Source organism: Muscardinus avellanarius, assembly GCF_963383645.1.
Source record: "Muscardinus avellanarius genome assembly, chromosome: 13".
In the NCBI taxonomy this organism is placed as follows: domain Eukaryota; kingdom Metazoa; phylum Chordata; class Mammalia; order Rodentia; family Gliridae; genus Muscardinus; species Muscardinus avellanarius.
In genome coordinates this window covers 73,866,703-73,890,555 of record NC_137799.1, presented here as the reverse complement: position 1 = coordinate 73,890,555, position 23,853 = coordinate 73,866,703, and the positions used below count along the sequence as shown (strand labels likewise).

General features: G+C 43.3%; 1 protein-coding gene across 7 annotated transcripts in view; it reads right to left on the bottom strand.

Moving 5' to 3' along the window:
* The window catches only part of TJP2 (tight junction protein 2), a gene marked incomplete at both ends in the record, with an annotated part of 93,110 nt that overhangs the window by 10,626 nt on the left and 58,631 nt on the right, over positions 1-23,853 (bottom strand). For all 7 annotated transcript variants that reach the window (XM_080708536.1, XM_080708538.1, XM_080708541.1 and 4 more), the window contains 10 exons: positions 7,033-7,243; positions 8,777-8,856; positions 9,507-9,602; positions 10,407-10,594; positions 11,535-11,745; positions 13,365-13,473; positions 18,490-18,640; positions 19,521-19,587; positions 20,755-20,882; positions 20,966-21,074. In XM_080708536.1, the coding sequence (XP_080564662.1) occupies positions 7,033-7,243; positions 8,777-8,856; positions 9,507-9,602; positions 10,407-10,594; positions 11,535-11,745; positions 13,365-13,473; positions 18,490-18,640; positions 19,521-19,587; positions 20,755-20,882; positions 20,966-21,074 (1,350 nt within the window). The remainder of the gene's footprint in view (positions 1-7,032; positions 7,244-8,776; positions 8,857-9,506; positions 9,603-10,406; positions 10,595-11,534; positions 11,746-13,364; positions 13,474-18,489; positions 18,641-19,520; positions 19,588-20,754; positions 20,883-20,965; positions 21,075-23,853) is intronic.

Sequence of the window (23,853 nt, the reverse complement as noted above, 5' to 3'; positions counted from 1 at the left end):
TCAACCGCTGTCTAAATGGGCGTGTGGTGTGCGGAGCCTCCCTCCGCTTCGTGGGGTCCACGGACTCTCCACGCTCCCTTGGGGAGCCAGGGATAACCTACTGCCCTTTGGGTTTTCTCAACTGGTACCGGATTCACTTTTCCACCCAATGGAGAAGAAAGCTTTTAAACTGGTATGGTGAGAGGCAGGAGGTGTAAAGTGGTATCACTAATAACTTGCTCAGTGCCTCCCACGTCCGAGGGAGAAGCCATTCAGAGTCCTCTAGACTGAACCTGGAAAGCCAGGGAAATAGCTGGAACATCCCACAGTGCTTTATAATGCCACAATTTAGCACAACGGGTGGCCCTGCTGGGTCTCTAAGTCCATAGTTCCACTCGGTGGTCTTCCAAATATGAACTGCGAGGTTCAGGGATGCTAAGAACACATGCAATTCAGACTTTGTGGGGGTTCTTGTTTTGTTTTGGTACCAGGGATTGCACTGAGGGGCATTCTACATTCAGCCTACATTCTCAGCCCTTTTTATTTTGAAACAGGGTCTCACTAGTTGCCGGGGGTAGACTTAAACTTGTGATTCTCCAGTTTCAGCTTCCCAAGTACTGGGATTACAGTCATGGACCATCAAGCCAGGCTTACAGCGATTTTTGTTTTTAATTGAAAAGGGGAGGTAAACTTAACCTACTCTGACAAGTCAACTTGCTTTTTTTTTTTTTTTTTGGGTGGTACTGGGGGTGGAACCCAGAGGCTTTCTACCTCCGGGCTATACTCCCAGACCTTTCTTATATTTCATTTGGAAACAGGGTCTCACTAAGTTGCTGAGAGCCTCACTAAGTAGCTGAGGCTGGCTTTGAACCCGTGTGATCCTCCTGTCTCAGCCTCCCAACCGCGGGGATTACAAGCATGCGCTACCACGCCCGGCTCTCAACTTGCTTTTGAGCAAGTGTCAGAATAAGTGTCTCTTGTTTATCCAGGAGTACCCTGATAATATTAGGAAAGACATTTAGTATCAGCATAATGAAATACTCTTCTGTAGGAAAGTATGTTTATTAAAGCAACTCTACCGTGTGTGTGTGTGTGTGGGGGGTACTAGGGATTGAACCCAGGAACATTCTACCTCCAAGCTATACCCCCAGTCCTATTTTTATTCTTTATTTTGAAACAGAATCTCACTAAGTTGTGGAGGGCCTCACTAAGAAGCTGAGACTGGCCGCAAACCTGTGACCCTCCTGTCTCAGCCTCCCAAGTGTTAAAAGCATGCATCACCACACTTGGCTAAAGTTAACTCTATTATTCTCATTTACTGGTCCATAAAATACCACAAACTTAAAATAAAAAAAAAAAGTGCCGGGTGTGGCAGTGCACGCTTGTAATCCCCAAGCTTGGGAGGCGGAGACAGGAGGATCGTGCATGTTTGAAGCCAGCCACGCTGGTTTAAGAGACCCTGTTTCCAAATAAAAATATAAAATAGGTCTGGGAGTATAGCCCGGAGGTAGAAGGGTTTCCAGGAACCCCAGTACCACCAAAAAACCAAACCAAAACAACAACAACAAAAACAAACAAACAAACAAACAAAAAAACAAAACAACAAAAATCCCACCCAAAACATTAATTCAGGATAAAGGTTCTACTGCTCAAGTTTGAAAACCAGTGTTTCTGGCCGTGGCACACACCTCCAGTCCCCACATGGTCAGGTTGACTGGGGTGCAGGGTGCAGAACAAAGGGCTGGTAAGGCCATCCAGGCAGCTTAGAGACTGAACCCAGGGGCACTCTATCACTGAGCTACACTCTTAGCTGTTTGGTTTTATTTTTTTAAATAAGGACTCACTAAGTTGCTGAGACTGGCCTCAAACTTGGGATCCTCCTTTCTCACTCTCTCAAACACTGGGATTACAGATGTGTGGTTACCACACCCAGCTATCCATGCAACTTTAAGGAATCAAACTTAGAAGTCAGAAAGAATATTACAAAAGACCACTGGGTAGATACTTGGGGCTTGTTGGTCCAAGCTACCAGGCACCCTGCTGCACCCAAGCTGAACAATGATTCTATAAGAGACTGGCAATTTATGGTGAGATTGGGTCCCTTCAAAAGTCTAAGTTCCTGAAACCTGGTACTCATAGAGTTCTTTCAATCTCCAACCTCTGGTTTGAATTATCCTAAGACTCTCAGCTCCCTACCTAGCTTATTTAAGAAATGGCTTGGGCTGGGTGTGGTGGCACACACTTGTAATCCCAGCAATTTGGAGGCTGAGACAGGAGGATGGTGGTTCGCGGACAGCCTCAGCTACTTACTGAGGCCCTCTGCAACTCAGTGAGACCCTGTTTCAAAAAAATAAAGAATAAAAAGCAGGGCTGGGGGTGTAGCTCAGAGGTAGAATGCCCCTGGGTTCCATCTCCAATACCAAAAAAAAAAAAAAAAAAAAAGAAGAAGAAGAAGAAGAAAGAAAGAAGGAAGGAAGGAAGGGGGGAAGGGGGGAGGGGGAGGAAGGGAGGGAGGGCTTGGTATGCCAGAAGCAGGTCTAACCTAAGTTACACATATCTATGCCTTGCCCAATTCTGGTATTTGTGCGCATGGAGCGGGATAATATACAGCCTCTGCCTTCAAGCATTTTGTAATCTATTAGTGGAGCTCACTGAGGGGTTGTTAAACTCTTAGACACACTAAGGCTCCTCCGGATCCTCACTGAGACTCCACCAGCCACTGTGCGCTGTTCTCCAAAGAGCAAACAATGGAGACTCAGAGCTAGAGAAAGTGCCCACAGTCTGACTCCCCTCTCCTGCCTGTCCTGGTTCTTCTATAACCCACTATTATCCTTCCTGATTTCTTGCATCCTCACGTGAACCCCAAACTCAGTGTTCTGAGGGAAGCTCCTAGCCATGGGGTGGACTTAAAAGCAAGCTGAAAAATGAAATGGGAGCCAGGTTAACATGGTGCATGACCCCGTGGGCTCCGGGTTCTTGTCAGTTAATCAGAGGAACTGCACTAGTAGTTGATCTAAAAATCCAAAACCGGAACTCTCAAATCCAAAATTTTGGGGAACTCACATGATGCCACAATTGAAAAACCCCATACCGTAAAATTGTTTTATGTAAAAATAGCTCAAACTATTGCATAAAATTACCTTCAGGCTCTGTGTTCAAGGTACATAGCAACCATATATTAATTTGCGTTTATTTAGCTCTCATTCCTAAGTCAGCTCATTACATATATGCAAAATACTACAAAGTCTCAGATCTAAAACATTTCTGGTTCTATACATTTTAAATAAGGAATAATCAACCTGCATATGATTTCTTTGGGCATTAGAATAATATGTCTGTGCTATAAGGTATGTATAATTGGACATAGGCAAAGACACTGGAGTGTTTTCTTGTTTTGTTTTGTTTTGTTTTTGGCGGGTCTGGGGGTGGAACCCAGGGGCATTCGACCTCCAAGCTACACCCCCTGCCCTAATTTTTATTCTGTTATTTTGAAACCAGGTCTCACTGAGTTGCACAGAGCCTCACTAAGTAGCTGAGGCTGTCCGTGAACTGCGATCCTCATATCTCAGCCTCCCGAATGCTGGGGTTACAAGCGTGCGCCAACACGCCCGGCTTGTTTTTGAGACAGGGTCTTGCTAAGGGTCCAAGGCTGTCCTCGTGTTCCTAGGCTCAAGCGAGCCTCCTGCCTCAGCCTCCTGAAGCTGAGAGTATAGGTTTGTGCCACTGTGCCTGGCTTCTAAAGCAGGACCTTTGATTATGCAGAATCCCTTACTGGGCCTTTTTTTGGCCCCCAAAGGCAACATATATAAAAAGCTATATCACTGTTTACTGTTGCTATAGGAATAATAATACAATTTTATTACTTGTAGTAAAAATGAGAGAAAAATATACATGATATACAAAAAGTGCAAGCCCTTCAGACTCCAGTCACAGAAGTCTAGTTTATGATGGACATTCCTCTTTGCATCTAGTTAAACTAGGTGTCAGTGACAACATTTCACAATAGTAAAAGTAACCAACAAAAAAAGTAACAGTAAAAAAAAAAAAAAAAAAAGTCTTATGTGCACATATATTCATTTGAAAATCCCCTTCCTCCCCAGCAATAGAGATATTTGCCCAAAATGACACACAGGTTTATGATGACTGCCACTGAACTCAAAAGGGATACCATCATCCTAAAGATAATAGATCTATGAGATATCCTCATGATGTTCCCCAAAACAAAGCATTGTGTAACCGAAAATTAATGAAATCCTTTTAAGCCCTTAATTACACCATGTTGACAGAATTACTCACTTGTATAGATAATCATATATTCAGTTACTAAAATATGTCATATTGTTAGACCAGCTCACTATCATGAGTAATAGTTGCTATGAGTTTATTTCAGGGACTTTATAAAAAATTTTACACATGAGCAAAAGTGAAAGATAAGTTATTTTTGTTGTTTTTGTTTTGTTTGGATACTAGGAATTGAACCAGGGGTATTTTACCTCCAAACAAAACTTCTAGCTCCTTTTTTATTTTGACAAACAGGTCTAAGTTGCTGGGGCTGGTTTCCACATCCAGCTTACAGGGTAGTTTAATGAGCTTTTGGGTATATAACAAACAGCTTCAACAACTATCCAATCCCGGTCAGTCCTATCTTATATGTGCCATTTTTTCCTTTCACTTTTCACACTTAGAATATTCTAGATATTCAGCCGGGTATGGTGGCACACGCTTGTAATCCCAGCATTCGGGAGGCTGAGACCAGAGGATCGCGGTTCGGGGACAGCCTCAGCTACTTAGTGAGGCCCTCCGCAACTTAGTGAGACCCTGTTTCAAAAATAAAGAATAAAAAAATAGGGTTGAGGGTGTAGCTCAGAGGTCAAATGCCCCTGGGTTCCATCCCAAAACCCGCAAAAAAAAAAAAATATTCTAGATATTCTAAATCACCCATAAGTATTTTATATAGTAAATATCTCTAAAAGATAAACATTCTTGCCGGGCATGGTGGCACACGCTTGTAATCCCCGCGCTTGGGAGGCAGAGACAGGAGGATCGTGCAGGTTCGAAGCCAACCACGCGCACTGGCTTAGGAGACCCTGTTTCCAAATAGAAATATAAAAATAGGTCGGGGAGTGTAGCCCGGAGGTAGAAGGGCTTCCAGGAACCCCAGTACCACCAAAAAAAAAAAAAAAAAAAGCTAAACATTCCTTTTACTTTTTATATTTATTTATTTTGGTAATGGGGAATGAATCTCTTTTATGTGATTAATTATTTTTGAAGAAGCCATGAACAGAATTTCAAATTCTCCATTCAGATGGTTTTCTTTCTTCCACTTTTCAATTCTCTATTTCTCACTTTTGAGCAAAGTTTAGATTTTAAATTCCACTTACCTGTAAAAAGATGTGCACATGCTTTTTTGAGCTTGTTGGCATTCTACCTCCAAGCTATATCCCTAGCCCTTTTCATTTTTGATTTTGACATAGTTCTTATTAAAGTTACTGAGGCTGGCTGCAAACCCACATGATGCCACAACTGAAAAACCCCATACTGTAAAACTTTGTCTGCTTCAGCCTCCCAAGTACTGAAATTATAGGTATGTACCACTGTGCCCAGATAGAGTTCTTTGTGTATGTGTGTGGTACTGGAGATTGAACTGAGGGGTGTTCTACCTCTGAGCTAAACCTCTAGCCTTATTTTATTTTGAAACAGGGTCTCACTAAGTTGCTGAGGCTGGCCTTGAATCTAATCTCCTCAAGTCTCAGCCTTCCAAGTACTAGGATTACAAGCATGTGCCACTAGGCCTGGCTGATAAAGGTTCTTTGAAAAAATCATAATCACCTTATTATTATCATCATTATTACTACACTTAAAAAAAAGTAATTAATCTTTAAATCATCCAACATCCAGAGTGTTCAACTTTCTTTTTAGGGGACATTTAAAATAAGCCAGGTAAGCCGGGCGTGGTGGTGTACACTTGTAATCCCCGCACTTGGGAGGCGGAGACAGGAGGATCATGCAGGTTAGAAGCCAGCCTTGCTGACTTAAGAGACTCTGTTTCCAAATAAAAATATATTAAAAAAAAAAAAGGTCTGGGAGTGTAGCCCGGAGGTAGAAAGGCTTCCAGGAACCCCAGTACCACCCCAAAAAAAAAAACAAAAAAAAATTAGAATTTAGCCGGGCGTGGTGGCGCACAATTGTAATCCCAGCATTCGAGAGGCTGAGATCAGAGGATCACGGTTCACAGAGAGTCTCAGCTACTTAGTGAGGCCCTCTGCAACTCAGTGAGACCCTGTTACAAAATACAGAATTAAAAAAAAATAGGGCAGAGGGTGTAGCTCAGAGGTCAAGTGCCCCCGGGTTCCATCCCCAAACCCGCAAAGATAAAATAAAATAAAATAAAAAATATAATGAAGCCAGGCATGGTGGTGCATGCTTGTAATTCTAGTACTTGGGAGGTTAAGACAGGAGGATCAGAGTTTCACAGTCAGCCTCAAAAACTTAGGGAGGCCCTACACAACTCAGTGAGACCTTGTTTCAAAAAAAAAATAAATAAATAAAATGGGTCTGGGGGTATAGGTCAGAGGTAGAATGTCCCTGGGTTCAATCCCCAGCACTACACACACACACACACACACACACACACACACACACACAAATAATAATAATAATAATAATAATAATAATAATAATAATAATAAACGAGTTCTTGTCTCACCCCGTAAGTTAATGCATGCACTGGTAGTGAGCAGAGAACAAGGTGACATAGTGAGATGTGAGTGCTGAGCGGGGAAGGAGGATCAGTCACTACAAGGATGAGCCTCACCAAAAGGACCACACGTTTCCATATCATGGATCTTTACAATCATTCCCAAGCAGTCAAAACGCCAAAGTTCAATACTCAAATGCAATGGGTCTGATATACCCCTTTAATATAATTAACTAGTTTTGAAGAAGTCATGAACAGAATTTCAAATTCTCCACTCAGATGGTTTACCTTCTTCTGCTTTTCAATTCTCTATTTCTCACTTTTCGAGCAAAGGCTAGATTTTAAATTCCACTTACCTGTAAAAAGATGCGCACACGATTTTTTGAGCTTGTTGGCTTGATCGAATAACTTCCGAGAACTTTTGTTGGAGGATGGATTCAGCCTCTGCCTCATGGTTTTGACACCCTGTCTAGAGTCCGGGTTGAAGAAAATCACAATTGGGAACCACTGGGTGTAATTCAACAGGTCCACAGCCTTCGGAGTCACGTCCAGCAGTGCGTGCTTATCCTGTTACAGATGGAGAAAAGGTACATGGGTGAGTTCATTAAGCAAAACAGCATTAAAAATTTTTTTATAAGTAAAGGCTGCATCAGATAAAATATGTAAGTTAAGAAAAGAAACATTTCCTTCCACATTATGTCCATTTCAACATTATCATTCAAGCCCAGTGTGGTGGTACACTGCCTCCAATTCCAGTTCTTGGGAGGCTTAAAACAGGAGCATCACAGGTTTGAGGATAGCCTCACAACTTAGCAAGGCCCTCAGCAACTAAGCAAGACCTTGCTTCAAAATAAAAAATAAAAGCGGGCTGGAGGTGTAGCTCGGAGGTAGAATGTGCCTGGGTTTAATGGTCAGTACCAAAAAAAAAAAAAAAAAAAGTAAATGTAAATAAAAAAGAAAACATTTCCTTCTACATATGTCCACTTCATTATTATCAATCAATTAAACGATCATAAATAGGATGACAGCAGTCCCTCTTATTGGTGGTTTTACTTTCTTTCTTTTTTGTTTTGGTGGTACTGGGGGTGGAACCTAGGGGCTTTGTACATCCGGACTATACTTCCAGACCTAATTTTTTTTTTTTTTTTTTTTTTTTTGTGGTACTGAGGGTGGAACCCAGGGGCTTTTTACCTCTGGGCTATACTCCCAGACCTATTTCATATTTTATTTGGAAACAGGGTCTAACTAAGTTGCTGAGAGCCTCACTAAGTAGCTGAGGCTGGCTTCAAACCTGTGCAATCCTCCTGTCTCAGCCTCCCAAGTGCGGGGATTACAAGCGTGCGCCAACATGCCTGGCTGGTGGTTTTACTTTCTGCAGTTACAGTTACCTGAGGTCAACAAGTAGTAAGAAGACTGAGTACAGCAGAATAAGTTTAAGACATAGAGATTTCACATAATTTTACTAAATATTATATTGCTATAATTGTTCCATTTTGTTATTAGTTATTAACTTCTTTTTGTGCCTAATTTATAAATTAAATTTTATTATAGTTATGTATATACAGGAAAAACATAGTTACGTAGGGTTTGATGCTATCAATGGTTTCAAGCATCTGCCAGGATTCCTGGAACATTGCCCCTCAAATAAGGTGGACTGTTAATAGATATAATGCTAAGAACTCTGAAAGAAAACTAAAACATTATTGTCACAGAATAGTGACTGGTTCCCACACAATGAATTGGCTTGCATTAACATTAACATTTGTCATTAACATTTAATGATTATTAAAATACAGATTCTAAACCAGATGTGGTGGCGCACACCTGTAATCCCAGTACTTGGGAGGCTAAGACAGGAAGATTGAAGGTTTGAGGATAGCCTCAGCAACTTAGTGAGATTCTGTTTCCAAATAAAAATACAGGAGGGCTGGGGGTGTAACTCAGAAGTAGAATGTCTCTGGGTTCAATCTCTAGCAACACACACACACACACACACACACACACACACACACACACACACCCCTTTCTATTCTAAAAGAGACAGCAGCAAAGCATGATCCAGTTCTTTTGGACACACGACCTTCCAACACACTTTCTCACCTGCTCAATAATTTGCCTAACTGTATTTAACCGAACCACTCCACTGGATTTCTCAGATCCTGCATCTTTTGGTTCTGTTTCTGCAAGAGCAAAAATGGCGTTAAGTAAGTTTTTAGAAATCAGAGACAAACCAAATGCTCCAAGCTGGTATCAGCAACAATGGGACACTTGCCATCAAGTGGCTCCTCATGAGAGGCAGAGGGAAAGACCCAACCACTTGTTTAACTGAAACCTGATCATGAAGAAATGGGTAGGCAAGTCTAGTAGACAAGAACCTATGGAACAACTGGGTTGGACTCTTCAAAATATCAATATCCCTAGTAACTGAGAAAAAAGGAAGGGACTAAAAATATACACAAAAATCATAAGAAGACAATAAAAAAGCATGATCCTTGGTTGTATCCTGATTTTGAAAAGCTAAATAGGACATAATTGAGACAGCTGCAAATTTTTGAAGAAAAAAAAAAAAAAAGAACTACATACAGGTTGAGTTTTGCTTATCAGAAATGGTTGGGACCAGAAGTGTTTTAGATTTGCATAGACATAATGAAACATCCAGGAAATGGGACCCAAGTCTAAAAATAATATTTGTTTATGTTTTACATATATCTTATACACATACAAGCAGAGATTAAAGGTAATTTGAATACTATTTCTAGTAAACAATCTTATGTGGTCTATTTTTCAAAATAGAAATTTTGTGAGAAAAACACATCAGTGACAGACTTACTGGCTGTTTGGAACAAGTCAGGTAACTCGTTGGCCAGCTTTTCCATTGCTATATCGGCGATGGGGCCAAATAAGACCACAGGTCTCTTGAAACCAGCTGAAACAAGACAAGAAAGGTCATCACAACACATTCACAAGCCTTGTTGCTCAGACAAGACATAGGCTTTTGAAAATAACACAATGAAATGAAAGTATGTGTGTGTTCCCCCCACCTCCACTCAGTTCTTTCCTGCAGAATATACCTTCTTTGCTCCATTTTTAAAGATAAATTTTGTTACGGGTGGCACACGCTTGTAATCCCAGCATTTGGGAGGCTGCGACAGGAGGCTCGTGGTTCATGGACAGCCTCAGCTATTTAGTGAGTGTGACTCTTGTTTCAAAATAAAGAATAAAAAATAGGGATGGGGGGGCATGTATCTTGGAGGTAGAATGCCCCTGGGTTCTATCCCCAGTACCCCCCCACACACACACACACACACTGCTATGAGTAACATAGCTTTTCTTTTTTTTTTTTTGGTGGTACTGGGGATGGAACCCTTCTACCTCTGGGCTACACTCCCAGACCTATTTTATATTTTTATTTGGAAACAGGTTCTCTTAAACCAGCAAGGCTGGCTTTGAACCTGCGCGATCCTCCTGTCTCCACCTCTCAAGTGCGGTGCACCACCACGCCCGGCCATATAAAAGCTTTTGAATGACAGTATTAAAATACTTTTCTAGGTGGTAGAAATTTGCCTCCACTGAAGAATGTGAGTAAGTCAATTTCTTTGTAAGTCGGGTTCCATGTTAGTACACCAACACTACATTGCTACCATTGACGTAAGAAATGTAGGTAAGTTAGAACTTTAATGGGGAAATACCAGGCCCAGGTGGATCATCAAGCCCTCCATGGCTTACTCACCTTCCCGCAACAGAACCCTTTCGTACGCCGGGAACTTGGTGCTCACTGACACCGCAGCCGTCAAGTCTTCCCGGCTCTTCCTGAGGTTCTTTTTCATCCCGGATCTCTGGCCCCGCATTCTCCAGAAGTCTGCCCTGTCCCCAGCATTGTCTCTCTGGGCATTCTGGACACTGGCCATCTGTTCCGCTCTGAGGAGAAAGCAAATGGCTCTCTACAGGCAGGAAATGGGGCACATGTGTATCACGAACCAGCTCTGGTCAGTGACGCTTAATAACTTGGATTAGAGGAGCTTCAGCTTGATGATGAAGACGTTCCCCAGGCGGGGGCCGTGGGGACCTTCACTTCCCAGTGGAGGTGGAAAAGGACCAGGACTCTGTGAAATCCACCAAAGTGACTCAGCGATAAATACAGGAAATACAGGGGCTGCTCACCTGGCACATAAGTAAACACACCAGAAACTCCTACTAACACACAGGCTCTTTCCTGTGTTCCTGCACTGCCGCCAGCCAGCAGGTATTCTCTGGGGCGCAGGAGCCTCTCCCAGGATGGAGCTCAGAGGTGTGCCAGTGCACTCAGCCACTCAGCCCCTCCTGAGGACACTATGCGAGGCAGCGGACGCGCCTTAGGAAATTAACAAGCACAGCCGACCGTAACAACCAACAGTTAGTTCTAGACCAGCCTCCATAAACAAGAAGTAGATGGTAACGAATTATGAGATATTGTGGGATTTCCTTTTGGGGCACTCATGACTTGGATCTGCGTTGAAAACCTGGTCCTCAGTTGGTGGAGCTCCTGGGAGGTGCTGGAAACATTAGGAGGTTGGACCTAGGTGGCAGGAGTGGGCACTTAAAGACCGACTCTCTTTCTGCTTCTGGCTGCCAAGAATGAGCGTCTTGTTCCACCACGCGCTCCACCATGATGTTCTGCCCCACTACAAGCCCACGGCGATGAGGCCAAGGGACCAGGGCCTGGAACTCTGGGCCAATACCCATCCTTCTTTAAGTTGTTTCTCTCAGATATTTTTGTCACATGTGTGTGGGGGGGGGGGGTTCCCGTTTTTTTTTTTTTTTTTTTTTTGGGGGGGAAGGTCAGGATGAAAGGGATTGTGGGAATGTGGACCGGCGGTACCTGCTCTTGTTGGGGATCAAGCCTTTCTCCAGGTCGTTTCCGATCCTCACAGCCAGCCAGTTGCCCAGCTTGCCATCATACAAAGTGTCTACGACTCGGAAGATCTCCCCCCTGGTGAAGGCCAGGCTCTGTGGCGTCTCCTTCTCACATTCAAAGTGGCTTCTTATAAAAAAAGAATCCCCTCTGCCGCAGGCCAGGATGTCTCTATACACTGAAAGACAAAGCCAGGTTTGCTGCCTTTGGCTCAGCTGAAGGCCTTTCCTGAGTTCTGGCCTCTGCCATCTCTAGTCGCCCCCTTTACCTTCTCTCCAGTGGGCGCAGGCCTATGAGGAAGAGCACATGCCTGTGGGAATCCCGTCCTGGCAGGAGGAGGGATAAATAACCGACTTCATGAGTTAATGGTGGTTAATTTTGTGTCAACTTGACTGGGTATGAAGTGCCCCAGAAGGTTAGGTCAAACGTTTTTCTAGATATTTCTGGGAGGGAGTTGTAGATGAGATTATTAATGTTTTTGCTTGTTTTTTTTTTTTTTTGTTTGTTTAAATAGGAAACAAACTCAGGGGCATTTTAAGTCCAAGCTACACACCCAGCCCTTTTATTTTTGTTTGGAAACAGGGTCTCGCTAAGTTGCTGACTATCTTGCTATGTGGCTGAGGCTGTCCTTGAACCTGTGATTCTCTAGTCTTGGCCTCCCAAGTACTGGGATTGCACATGTGCGTCACCACACTTGACTGAGACCAATGTTTAAACGAGTAGACGAAGTGAAGAAGATTGCCCTCTATCACATGGTGAGCCCCATCCAACCAGCTGAAGGCCTGAACAGAACAAAAAGCAAACTTGCCCTCAGGAAGCGTGCACTGCCCTTCCTGCCTGGCGGCCTTCCAACTTGGTATCAGTTTTCTCCCTGCTTTGTGCTGGAACGAACTCATGGGCTCTCTTGGTTCTCAGGCCTTCAGACTCAGACTAGAACCGAGTCATTGGCTCGGCTGGGCTCCACATTGCCCACTCCCTCTGAGGGTCTTGGGACTCATCAGCCCCCATAATCATGGGAGCCAACTCCTTATAATAAACCTATTTCCCATTAGTTCCAATATCTGCTGTTAGTTCAGTTTCCCTGGAAACCCCAGACTAACACAGTTGCCAGATGACCCTCTGAAACAGATGGGAAGAGACTCTGGTGGTCCCACTTTCTGCATGAGAACAAGGTCAAGGTCGGGAAAGGTCAAATAAGGTGCCAGGTTGGCCAGGGTCAAGGTGGGATCTGACAGCAGGTGAGGCTCTTAGCATCAGTCACATGGGAACCTACAAATAACTCCAGGCACAACGTAAGGATATATCACTCTAGAGAAAAGCTGTTTGACTCCAAATGGACACAACCAGTAAAATTATTTCAGAAGGTGTGAAGAAGACAATTTTTATAGAAAGCTAAGTGGCAACTAAATTTCTGCCACACATTCATGACCCAGGGATTAGGTGTTAGGATCTATTTCCACTTTTGATTGATTGATTGACTGATTGATTGATTTTGTAGTACTGGGGGTAGAACCCAGGGGCTTTCTACCTCCGGGCTACACTCCCAGACCTATTTTACACTTCATTTGGAAACAGGGTCTCACTAAGTTGCTGAGAGCCTCACTCAGTAGCTGAGGCTGGCTTTGAACCTATGTGATCCTCCTATCTCAGCCTCTCAAGTGCTGGGATTACAAGTGTGTGCCACCACGCCCGGCTTACTTCCACTTTTTCATACCTGAATTTGCCTTTTCTGGTCCCAAGACACCTGTTCTATACTTCCCACTTCCCCAAGTGAATTAAATGTCCCAACATGCTCACCATCAGCTCGGCTCTGGGCTAAAATGGTCACCATTTCACCTTTGGGGATTTCTAATAGGTAGAGAACAGCATCCTCCCGAACCAGCCCTCGGAAGTCCTGTGTGTTCACCTGACAGAAAGGGAAAATGGGGGGAAAGAGAAAATTTAGTTAGGTGTCATGTGAACTTGTAGCTATTTCTTTTCATCAGAGCCTCCCAGAGTGAAAAAGAGGTGCTCACATGTCCTGGGAGTCTCCACACAAGCCACCCCTGCACTGTGCTATATGCCTGGGGCGTGTGGTCATCACTGAACCTTCCACCTCCACACTGCCCACCTTAATTAATTCAGGATAAACCACAGAAGCAAGGACTTGTCCCTGCAGCAGACTGGACGCATTGTGGTTGCACCTATCTCCTTCTTTAAGTCTCTCATCGAAGTAGACAAGAAGGTAATGTACAAGTATGTAACGGATAACTATACTGCACCAGGGTGTTGTGAGGTCGGTGGTAAATGAGCACGGGGACCCAGCATTCGCATACTTTTTATATCAATTCAAGTAAAAAATCTGCAAACAAGACTCTGATCAATTTCACCCCTCTCCTATAGCTCCAATCACCTAAAAGGTGTTTAATGTGGGTTGTAAAATCAAAGGGTGTTTATGAAATTGAAGGACATTAGCTTTATGGCAGGGCACTGGTTTAGTGCATAGCCTTATATAATATGAACTTCTGGCAAGGAGCCCACAAAATTTATTCCCCAGTGACTTAATAAGGGTCACTGTAAAAAGGTCTTGGAAAATATGTTAAAGAGGAAGTCAAATTGATATATGGCACAAAGAAAGACATTCTGAAGTCATACTTCTGTACCCTTAAAGCTATTTTAAAACAGTAATAATAAATAAGCAAAATATAAAAGTTATCTCAATTATCTTATATTTTAATGTTTCAGAAATGAAAAGATATAGATTTCCCACTAAATTACTTTCTTCAGCCACAGAATCTTTTAAATTATAAAACCAATGCTATATTACTAAAAAGAAACTGTCTTTAATTGAGTCTTAATTAAATCCAAAACTTGTGATTAAGTGAAAGTAGGCATTAGACTTAAACTGTTTTATACTTTTTAAAAATAATCAAGTTAGCCGGGCGTGATGGCGCACGCTTGTAATCCCCACGCTTGGGAGGCAGAGACAGGAGGATCATGCAGGTTCGAAGCCAGCCGCGCGCGCTGGCTTAGGAGACCGTTTCCAAATAAAAATGTAAAAATAGGTCTGGGAGTGTAGCCCGGAGGTAGAAGGGCTTCCAGGAACCCCAGTACCACCAAAAAAAAAAAAAAAAAAAAAAAATCAAGTTAACTTTTCCTTTGATATGATACTTATCATTTAAGATACTGTCATCCACACTCCTTTGTCTCCAATTAGGAATATATAACTACATCTGTATTTTTTTTTTTTTTTTTTTTTTGGTGGTACTGGGGTTCCTGGAAGCCCTTCTATCTCTGGGCTACACTCCCAGACCTATTTTATATATTTTTTTTATTTGGAAACAGGGTCTTTCAAGTCAGCGAGGCTGGCTCCGAACCAGCGCGATCCTCCTGTCTCCACCTCCCAAGCACAGGGATTACAAGCGTGCACCACCACGCCCGGCCTTATATCTTTTTTTTTTTTTTTTCTGGTGGTGCTGGTTCCTGGAAGCCCTTCTACCTCCGGGCTACACTCTCAGACCTATTTTTTTAATTTAATTTTTTTAATTTAATTAATTTGTGGGGGGGGGGTCTGGGGGTGGAACCCAGGGGCATTCGACCTCCGAGCTACACCCCCTGCCCTATTTTTTATTCTTTATTTTGAAACCGGGTCTCACTGAGTTGCAGAGGGCCTCACTAAGTAGCTGAGGCTGTCTGCAAACCGCAGTCCTCTGGTCTCAGCCTCCCAAATGCTGAGATTACAAGCGTGCGCCACCACGCCCAGCTTTCCCAGACCTATTTTATATTTTATTTGGAAACAGCGTCTCTTAAACCAGCAAGGCTGGCTTCGATCCTTCTGTCTCTGCCTCCCAAGCACGGGGATGACAAGTGTGCGCCACCACACCCAGCCGTCTTTGTATGGCCACATGTATGTTTTTATAAGTGCTACAAATGCTGGTATTTTTTTATTTAAATAAGACAGGGCAAGGGGAGACCTTGGATGTTCCTCTGTCCATCTCTACGGCCAAATGTGATTGACCTATAATAAGGTGCAAATCTATAATGATCAAGTGAAAGCACTCACGGTGTTACATCTAAAAATCCCAAGCCTGGCATGATGCACACTTGTAATCCCAGTACTTGGGAGGCCAAGGCAGGAGGACCACAGATTGGTGGCCAGTCTCAGCAACTTATTGAGGCCCTCAGCAATTGACCCTATTTGTCGGGCATGGTGGCGCACGCTTGTAATCCCCGCGCTTGGGAGGCGGAGACAGTAGGATCACACAGGTTCAAAGCCAGCCTCGCTGGCTTAAGAGACCCTGTTTCCAAATAAAAATACAAAATAGGTCTGAAAGTGTAGCCCGAAGGTAGAAGGGTTTCCAGGAACCCCAGTACCACCAAAAGTAAATAAATAAATAAATAAATGAAAAAAGAAAATAGGACTGGAGTTACAGCTCAGAGGTAGAATACCTGGGTTCAATCCCCAGGACCACAAAATATTAAATAAATAAATAAATCCACATGGTTAACAATCATGTAAAAAAAATTTTTTTCTTTTCCATCCCATAAAGGTTTCTCAAAGGGAAAGGACAACTGTACCAGATAATTACTAAGCAAAGAGATGGTCAAGTCAAACAGGACAAAAGTACGTATGCTTCTGTTACTGGCAAGACGTATATCGTGCCCCAGCAGAGCAAGCTTACGCTTTCATTCCACGTGCCAGGCCATCACCTTTACAAAACGAGCCCCACTTAGAAACCCTGCAACTGCAAGAAGTGACAGGCAGGCGGGCACAGTGCACCTCCTGTGTTCAGTGTGGCCATGAACAGCAGCACAGATGCGAATAAAACAGCAAAACCCGGGGCAGCTTTCTAAAGGTTAAATTGCACAGTCATTTCCAGCTAAATATCCTTGTCCTTTCTAATAAATAGCCCCTATTTCATAGTCCACGGGGGTCCAGCCGCCTGTGAGCCCAGGGAGGATTCCGGAGCAGCCATGGCTCACTGCACAGCAGTGTCTCCACCCTGATAGGAAATCTAAATCTTTCCCACTCCTTTGCAGAACTCAAATCCCCTTTTTTAGTCTATAGGAAATTTTATATCCACCATGAATGAGGACCGCTTACTGCCTGGCCTCCCCGCACTGTGTTCCTCCAAAAGAAAGCCAGTTCCCACAGTTCCTTCCAGGTCATCAGGGCGTATCAGGAAGCAACACGCTAAATAACAAGTACTGTGACTTTTTTACCCATTGAAGTGACTCTCCCTGACTTTAACAATGATGACCGTAGGTAGAACTGTGAACGCCCAGATGAATTCACTAGGAAATTTAGACCCCTGCCCTCCACGGGACAAATCTATTTTATCCTTGAAATTTAATGAGTAAATGCTCCAAGTCTCGGGCTGACCTCCTAAGGCTTTGCACTAGTTAGGAAATAGGCTTTTTCCTCATTCACATATTTACCAAGAAATAACTGATGTGCTGGAGCTCAAATGGGATTTTTATCAGTAGCATTTGGTGGGGGCTGTTTCCTAGGATTATGTTCTACCGTAAAGTTCACTCGGGTACCAAGTATTCTAGGATCCCGACCAGAGCCAAGGAGGGTCTAGAGTTTCACTGGAAAGCTTCAGCGAGCTCGTGATCCAGGTCTGCCCTTCACCTGCTCCAGAAATGAAATCTGAACTATCGCAGCAGAGCCGGGTGCCAAAAAGGAAGGGCTCAGCAGCTCTGGCACTCTGCCATCTCCTTCCTCTGGGATTCTGACTTTCTGCCTCTTTTCCTTTGAACCTAGAAGTGATTGCCAGACCCCCAGTTAATGAGATACGCACTTTCCACTAAAATTAACGAGGAAAAAAACCCGAACCAACCAACAAAGCAAAAATAGAAGCAGAAAAAAAATCCCCACATTTCAACAGACAGTTATATTTAACGAGGTATGTGGTATACTTGAACCTTATTCTAAAGTCCATTAAAAATGCACGTTTACCTCATAAACTGCCAAAGTTGAGCTGCCATTTTTAAACTGTTTAACACCAACAGATTACAACAGTAAGTTTAATAAAACTACCAATAATTGGTTGGCCAGGAATTTTCTTCCTGGATAGTTTCAGTTGTGAGTGACACACGGTGTTGTCTTCCAGTGTCAAGAAAAAACAGAAATCTACCTTCCAACTCCATGGCAGGAAATCCACTCTGGAACTTGGAAGTGCTGTCTCTCCTAATCTCCCCAGTGCTCCCGGGAGGTGAGGTATTCTCATCCCCACTAAAAAGACCTGGAAACTGGGTCTCAGGGTGAGCCAGGGTCATGGAGTTAATGAGAAGCTGGGGCAGGATTCAAATAACACGGTCTGATGCCAACACCCACTTCTGCTCATTTACAGGCTACTGCCTTACAGAGTGACACTTGTCAGGGGGAAGACAAAGAACCATCTAAAATTCATAAGAATTTTTGAAATTTCTTTCTTGTAGGTTTTTTTTTTCTTGGAACTGAGAACCAAATCCAGGAACATTCTATTTCTGAGCTATACCCCTTGGCTTTTGTTTACTTTTTATTTTTGAAATAGCATCTCACTAAGTTACTCAAAGTCTCTCTGAGTTGCTCAGGTTGGCCTTGAACATGCAATCCTTCTGTCTCAGTCTCCCACATACTAGGATTAAAGAAGTGGGCCACCATGCCCAGCTACTTGTAGGTTATTAACTAGCCTCTTAATATCTGTTATTGTTAAAAAAATTAATAGAAATCTTGACACAGTTTTTAAACAACAAATCCCTGCAGATACAGCTTTGGATTCTAAGACTAACAAGACAGGACCCGAATGAGGGATGTAGGAGCCTCGGTGCTGGGCATAGACACACCTGCCACTGGTCTACTTTCACAAGGTGACCTGCTTCTCCCTCCTTAGGGAAGATTATCCAGAAAAGCTCACTTGGCAAGTAACATCTAGAGGAAGGGTTGCCTTTCCCTCACCTTCAGAATCTGGTCTCCTTCTTGAAGGCCTTCCTGCTCTGCCGAGGTCCCCTCTTGAATGCCAGCGACAAATATCCCGACATCATTGCCACCAGCCAGGCGGAGGCCCACACTCTCTCCCTTCTTGAACTTCACCATTTTGGTGTTAGGGCTGCAACATGTTTGATTTTAGAAAGGAAAGACGAGAGATATTTTTCAAAAGGGGGAGGTTCACACTAACAGAGGAGAGATTTCATTGCTTCTGTCTATACGGCAATTGAGAGTTGACAAAGCTCTCTCATTTTTCTCTTCTATAATTTTATCTTCCTTTGGGACAGTGAGATGCATGTCAGCAGGCCCCGTTACTGAAGAAGGAGAAATGCAAAATGTTTGCACCAGCTCAGTCGAATTGAGAAGGCAAATAAAGGGGCTAAAATTGAGCTCTCTGGCTCCCAGTTTAGGATTCTTCTAAAAGGAAGCCTGTGGGTGTCCACAGCCCTTGTCAAATAAATACACGACCTGAATTCAAGGAAGCTGGCCCTGATCCAGCTGCTGCTCCTAACACCACTACACCAGGGGACTCATTACCAAGTACAGAGTCCTGGTCGCCCCTCTCCGTTCCCCCTGCTGGGATCATCGCGTCAGCGCAGCCACTACTGACAGACCAGAGATTAGAAATACTTCACCTATTTAGGAATAATGGGTCTGGGAAAAGCAAATACTCGGAATAACATTCTGGAGAAGTAAGTAGATATGTAGGCAAGCAGTCGAGACTATTATAAAAAATACACCCACTTCTACCATGTGCTTTTCCTACATATGACCCTCTTTCTCATAAACACTAGCAATAGGGGTTGGCTAACAGTGGCTGTTTATATGCAAAATCAGCATCTTTAGGTTAAAAAAACATTCTTTTAGATTTCAGTTAAGGGGATGAGCTGTGTAGAAGAAGAAACAAAAGGAGGTAGAGGGGAGGAGAGAGAGAGCGAGAGAGAGAGAGAGAGAGAGAGAGAGACAGAGAGAGCGAGAGAGAAAGAGAGGGAAATCTATACCCATATATTGCTTCATCTTCAGGACTAGGACGAAGGAAAGTTCTTGGGGTGGCTTTGGGTTGAGGAGCTGTGGATTACAAAAGCCCATCATTACCAGTCTGGACTAGTAAGAGGTTGTTTCTAAATATAAAGATAGCGAACTACACAAAAGTTGTGATTCTGTATCTCAGGCTACACGTATGTCATTATATCAAACATAAGACATCTTTAATGTGAAGCTTAATTTTAAGGCACCAAGAGGTCCCAATGGTCTTTGAAAATAAGTGAGAAGAGAAATAATCCTCCAAGATGTAAAGTACATATGTACAAAGAGTATCTTTTATAATTAAGAATACACGAGGCTCTGTTTTTTTCCATGTATAAATATTTATGCATAGAAGGCGGGCATGGCGGCGCACACTTGTAATCCCAGCATTTGGGAGGCTGAGACAGGAGGATCGTGGTTTGAGGACAGCCTTAGCTACTACTTAGTGAGGCCTTTTGCAACTCAGTGAGACACTGTTTCAAAATAAAGAATAAAAAAATAGGGCTGGAGGTGTAGCTTGGAGGTAGAATGCCCCTGGGTTCCATCCCCAGTACCAAAAAAAATAAATAAATAAATTGCATGTAAAACTTATGATGATGACTGCAGGTGACAGAGCAGAGTTAGGGTGATGAGGTTGGGATCACAGGTGAGGCTAAAAGGACCAAAACTCATCAAATATGTCAAAATGTAACTAATGGCATAGAGAAAAGGGTTTTTAATATTTTTTTCAATGCTAAAACAGTACTTCAGTCATTCTAAGAAGGATTCTTTTAATAATCTTTCTTTCTTTTTTTTTTTTTGTGATACTGGGGCTACAACCCAGGGACATTCTACCTCCAAGCTACACCCAGTCCTATTTTTTATTCCTTATTTTGAAACAGGGTCTCACTGAGTTGCAAAGGATCTCACTAAGTAGTTGAGGCTGTCCTTGAACTGCGATCCTCCCGTCTCAGCCTCCCAAACTCTGGGATTACAAGCGTGAGCCACCACACCCAGCTCTTTTAATAATTTCTCTTTCTCTTTGCAGCCACTCTTTGAAAATATCATACATACAATTGCTGAAGGCAACAACTGAAAATGAAAACAAGGAGTGGCTGGGGTATACGTATAGCTCAGCGGTAGAGTATGCACATAGCACGTACAAGGTCCTGGATTCAACCCCTAGCAACTCTCTCCCCCCAAAAAATCCGAGTGGCCTTAGAGCCTTACCTGGAGGATCCTCTTGGTACCTAGGTTCCTTGGTCTCAGTGGCTGCAGGTGCGATATCCCCCATGGACTTGAAGGGAGTGGGTGTGGCACCCATCCTGGACAGTCTGCTGGGTGTGTCCTCCCTTGAACTTAAGCATATGCCACGTTAATGTCTCAGGACACAAGTATGTGTGTATATTTATTGTGACACGTGCAAGGGAGATCATCTTACCTTGGCCTTTCCTTGAGTTTCTCATTGGAGGAATGATAGTCATAATCGGAATACTGCTGGCGCCTCTCCTCTGGAGAAAATGATCGGTTTGACTCTATTTCTGAGATATCTGGTTTCAAAATTAAGAAAAGACTTTTGTAGTAAAATATTTAAGACAGTACCGGAAATTATACTATTTCCTCAATAAGAGACATAAGAAATAGAAGAAAGGTGAGCAAAAATGTGCTATTAGTACATTTAGTCTAATAGTCTTTCTTTTCCTGAAAAAAAAAGATAATTTTAATTAATAAAGAGGAAGTCAAATTCAGAATTCCATGCTTCTTGTTCATCCCACTTTCCTTCAAAGCTGCTACAGAAAGGTCAGAGTTCAATTATGGTCGCAGCTTAGTATCAACAGGAGATGGGTCCCAGGGCCATTCCTTCCACCAAAATCTGCAGATGCTCAAGTTCTTTTTCTTTGTGGTACTGGGGGTGGAACCCAGGAGCTTTTCTAACTCCGGGCTATACTCCCAGACCTATTTTATACTTTATTTGGAAACAGGGTCTCACTAAGTTGCTGAGAGCCTCACTCAGTAGCTGAGGCTGGCTTCGAACCTGTGCGATCCTCCTATCCAGCCTCCCAAGCATGGGGATTAGAGGCGTGCGCCACCACGCCCGGCTGCTCAAGTTCTTTAAATAAAGTGGTACAGTATTTGCACAAAACCTTCTGCATACTTCTCTCCACATCCTCCTGCATACTTCAAATCATCCCTAGACTGTTTAAAATACCTGCTGCAATACAAACACTATGTAAATTGTAAATAGTTGTTACACTCTTTTTTTGAGGGCACAAGAAAAAGAAGCTTAAAACAATGAGTTCTGGACAGACTGAAGATGTATGTAACGCCAAGCGGTGGCTGGCTGTGCCCACACGTCATCTCACTCATAGATTCAGCACAATGCTCAGCATGGGACAAATTTATTTATTTATTTATTTATTTATTTATTTATTTTTGCGGGCCTGGGGATGGAACCCAGGGGCATTTGACCTCCGAGCTACACCCCCTGCCCTATTTTTAATTCTTTATTTTGAAACCGGGTCTTACTGAGTTGCAGAGGGCCTCACTAAGTAGCTGAGGCTGTCTGCGAACCGCGATCCTCCAGTCTCAGCCTCCCGAATGCTGGGATTACAAGCGTGCGCCACCACGCCCGGCTGGGACAAATTTAACTCTTTGGAATTTTCTAGAATTTTTTTCCCAAGTATTTTCAACCCAAGGTTGACTAAATCTGAGGAAACAGGATATAGAGGGTTAGCTATACTTGGTCATATATGTACTCACTTATTCTTAACAAACAGATCAGTGCTTCTCAAACTTTAATGTGCATTAAAAATTAATCACCCATAGACTTTCTTTTGTGTGTGTATGGTACTGTGGATGGAACCCAGAGGTGTTCTACCACTGAGCTACAGCTCCCGCAGCCCTTTTTTATTTTTAAATTTGAAACAGGATCTTGCTAAGTTACCAATCACTGGCCTTGAAGCTGAGATCTTCTTCGTCTCAGCCTCTCAAGTACTAGGATTATAGGCTTGCACCACCATGGCCAGCTTCACCTAGGGACCCTATGGGGATAACAGTTGTTTGGGAACAGGGCGGGAGGTTCTGCACTCTGCCAAGCTTCCAGACAACACCAAGACTGCTGGGAAGCAGAGTATCACATTCCGAGTAGCTCCGGAATAGGACGAGAACTCCCTGGACACTGGGATTTATTTAGAAGAGCCTTCTGCTTGCTTGCAGGGCACTCACCAGTTACCACCTCATGCAACTTTTGATCTACTGGAAATCAAATTAAATTTTAAGGATTAAAAAAGAAATTCCTTTTTTAAAAAATATTAGCAAGCCGGCGTGGTGACACACGCTTGTAATCCCAGCATTCGGGAGGCTGAGACCAGAGGATCGTGGTTCATGGACAGGCTCAGCTACTTAGTGAGACCCTGTTCCAAAATAAAGAATAAAAGCAGGGCAAGGGGTATAGCTTGAAGGTCGAATGGCCCTGGGTTCCATTCCCAGACCCGCCAAAAAAAGAAAGAAAAAAAAATAGGACTGGGGGTGTAGCTCAGATGTAGAATGCTCCTGAGTTATACATCACCAGTACCGCAAAAATAAATAGATAAATAAATAAATAAGCAAGCAAGCAAAATCCTGCTTTAGATCTTAAGAACTTTCTCAGCGGGGCGTGGTGATGCAAACCCATAATCCCAATACTTGGGAGCCTGAAACAGGAAAATGGCAGGTTTGCAGCCAGCCTCAGCAGCCCTGTAAGGCTTTCTACAACTTAATAAGACCCTGTTTCAAAATAAAAAATATTTTGAGCATGGTCGCGCACAATTGTAAATCCATTACTTGGGAGGCTGAGACAGGAGGATGGCAGTGTGCCAGCCTCAGCTACTTAGTGAGGCGCTCTGCAACTCAGGCCCTGTTTCAAAATAAAGAATAATAATAGACCAGGCATGGTGGCGCACACTTGTAATCCCCGTGCTTGGAAGGCTGAGACAGGAGGATCACGCAGGTTCAAAGCCAGCCTCAGCTATGTAGTGAGGCTCTCAGCAACTTAGCGAGACCCTGTTTCCAAATAAAATATAAAATAGGTCTGGGAGTGTAGCCCGGAGGTAGAAGGCCTCTGGGTTCCATCTCCAGTACCACCACCAAAAAATAAAAATAATAAAAATAAAGCTGGGGGTGTAGCTTGGAGGTTGAATGTCCCTGGGTTCCATCCCAAGTACCACACAATATAAATAAAATAAATAAATATAAAAAATAGCCGGGTGTGGTGGTGCACGCTTGTAATCCCCGCACTTGGGAGGCAGAGACAGGAGGATTCACGCAGGTTCAAAGCCAGCCTTGCTGGCT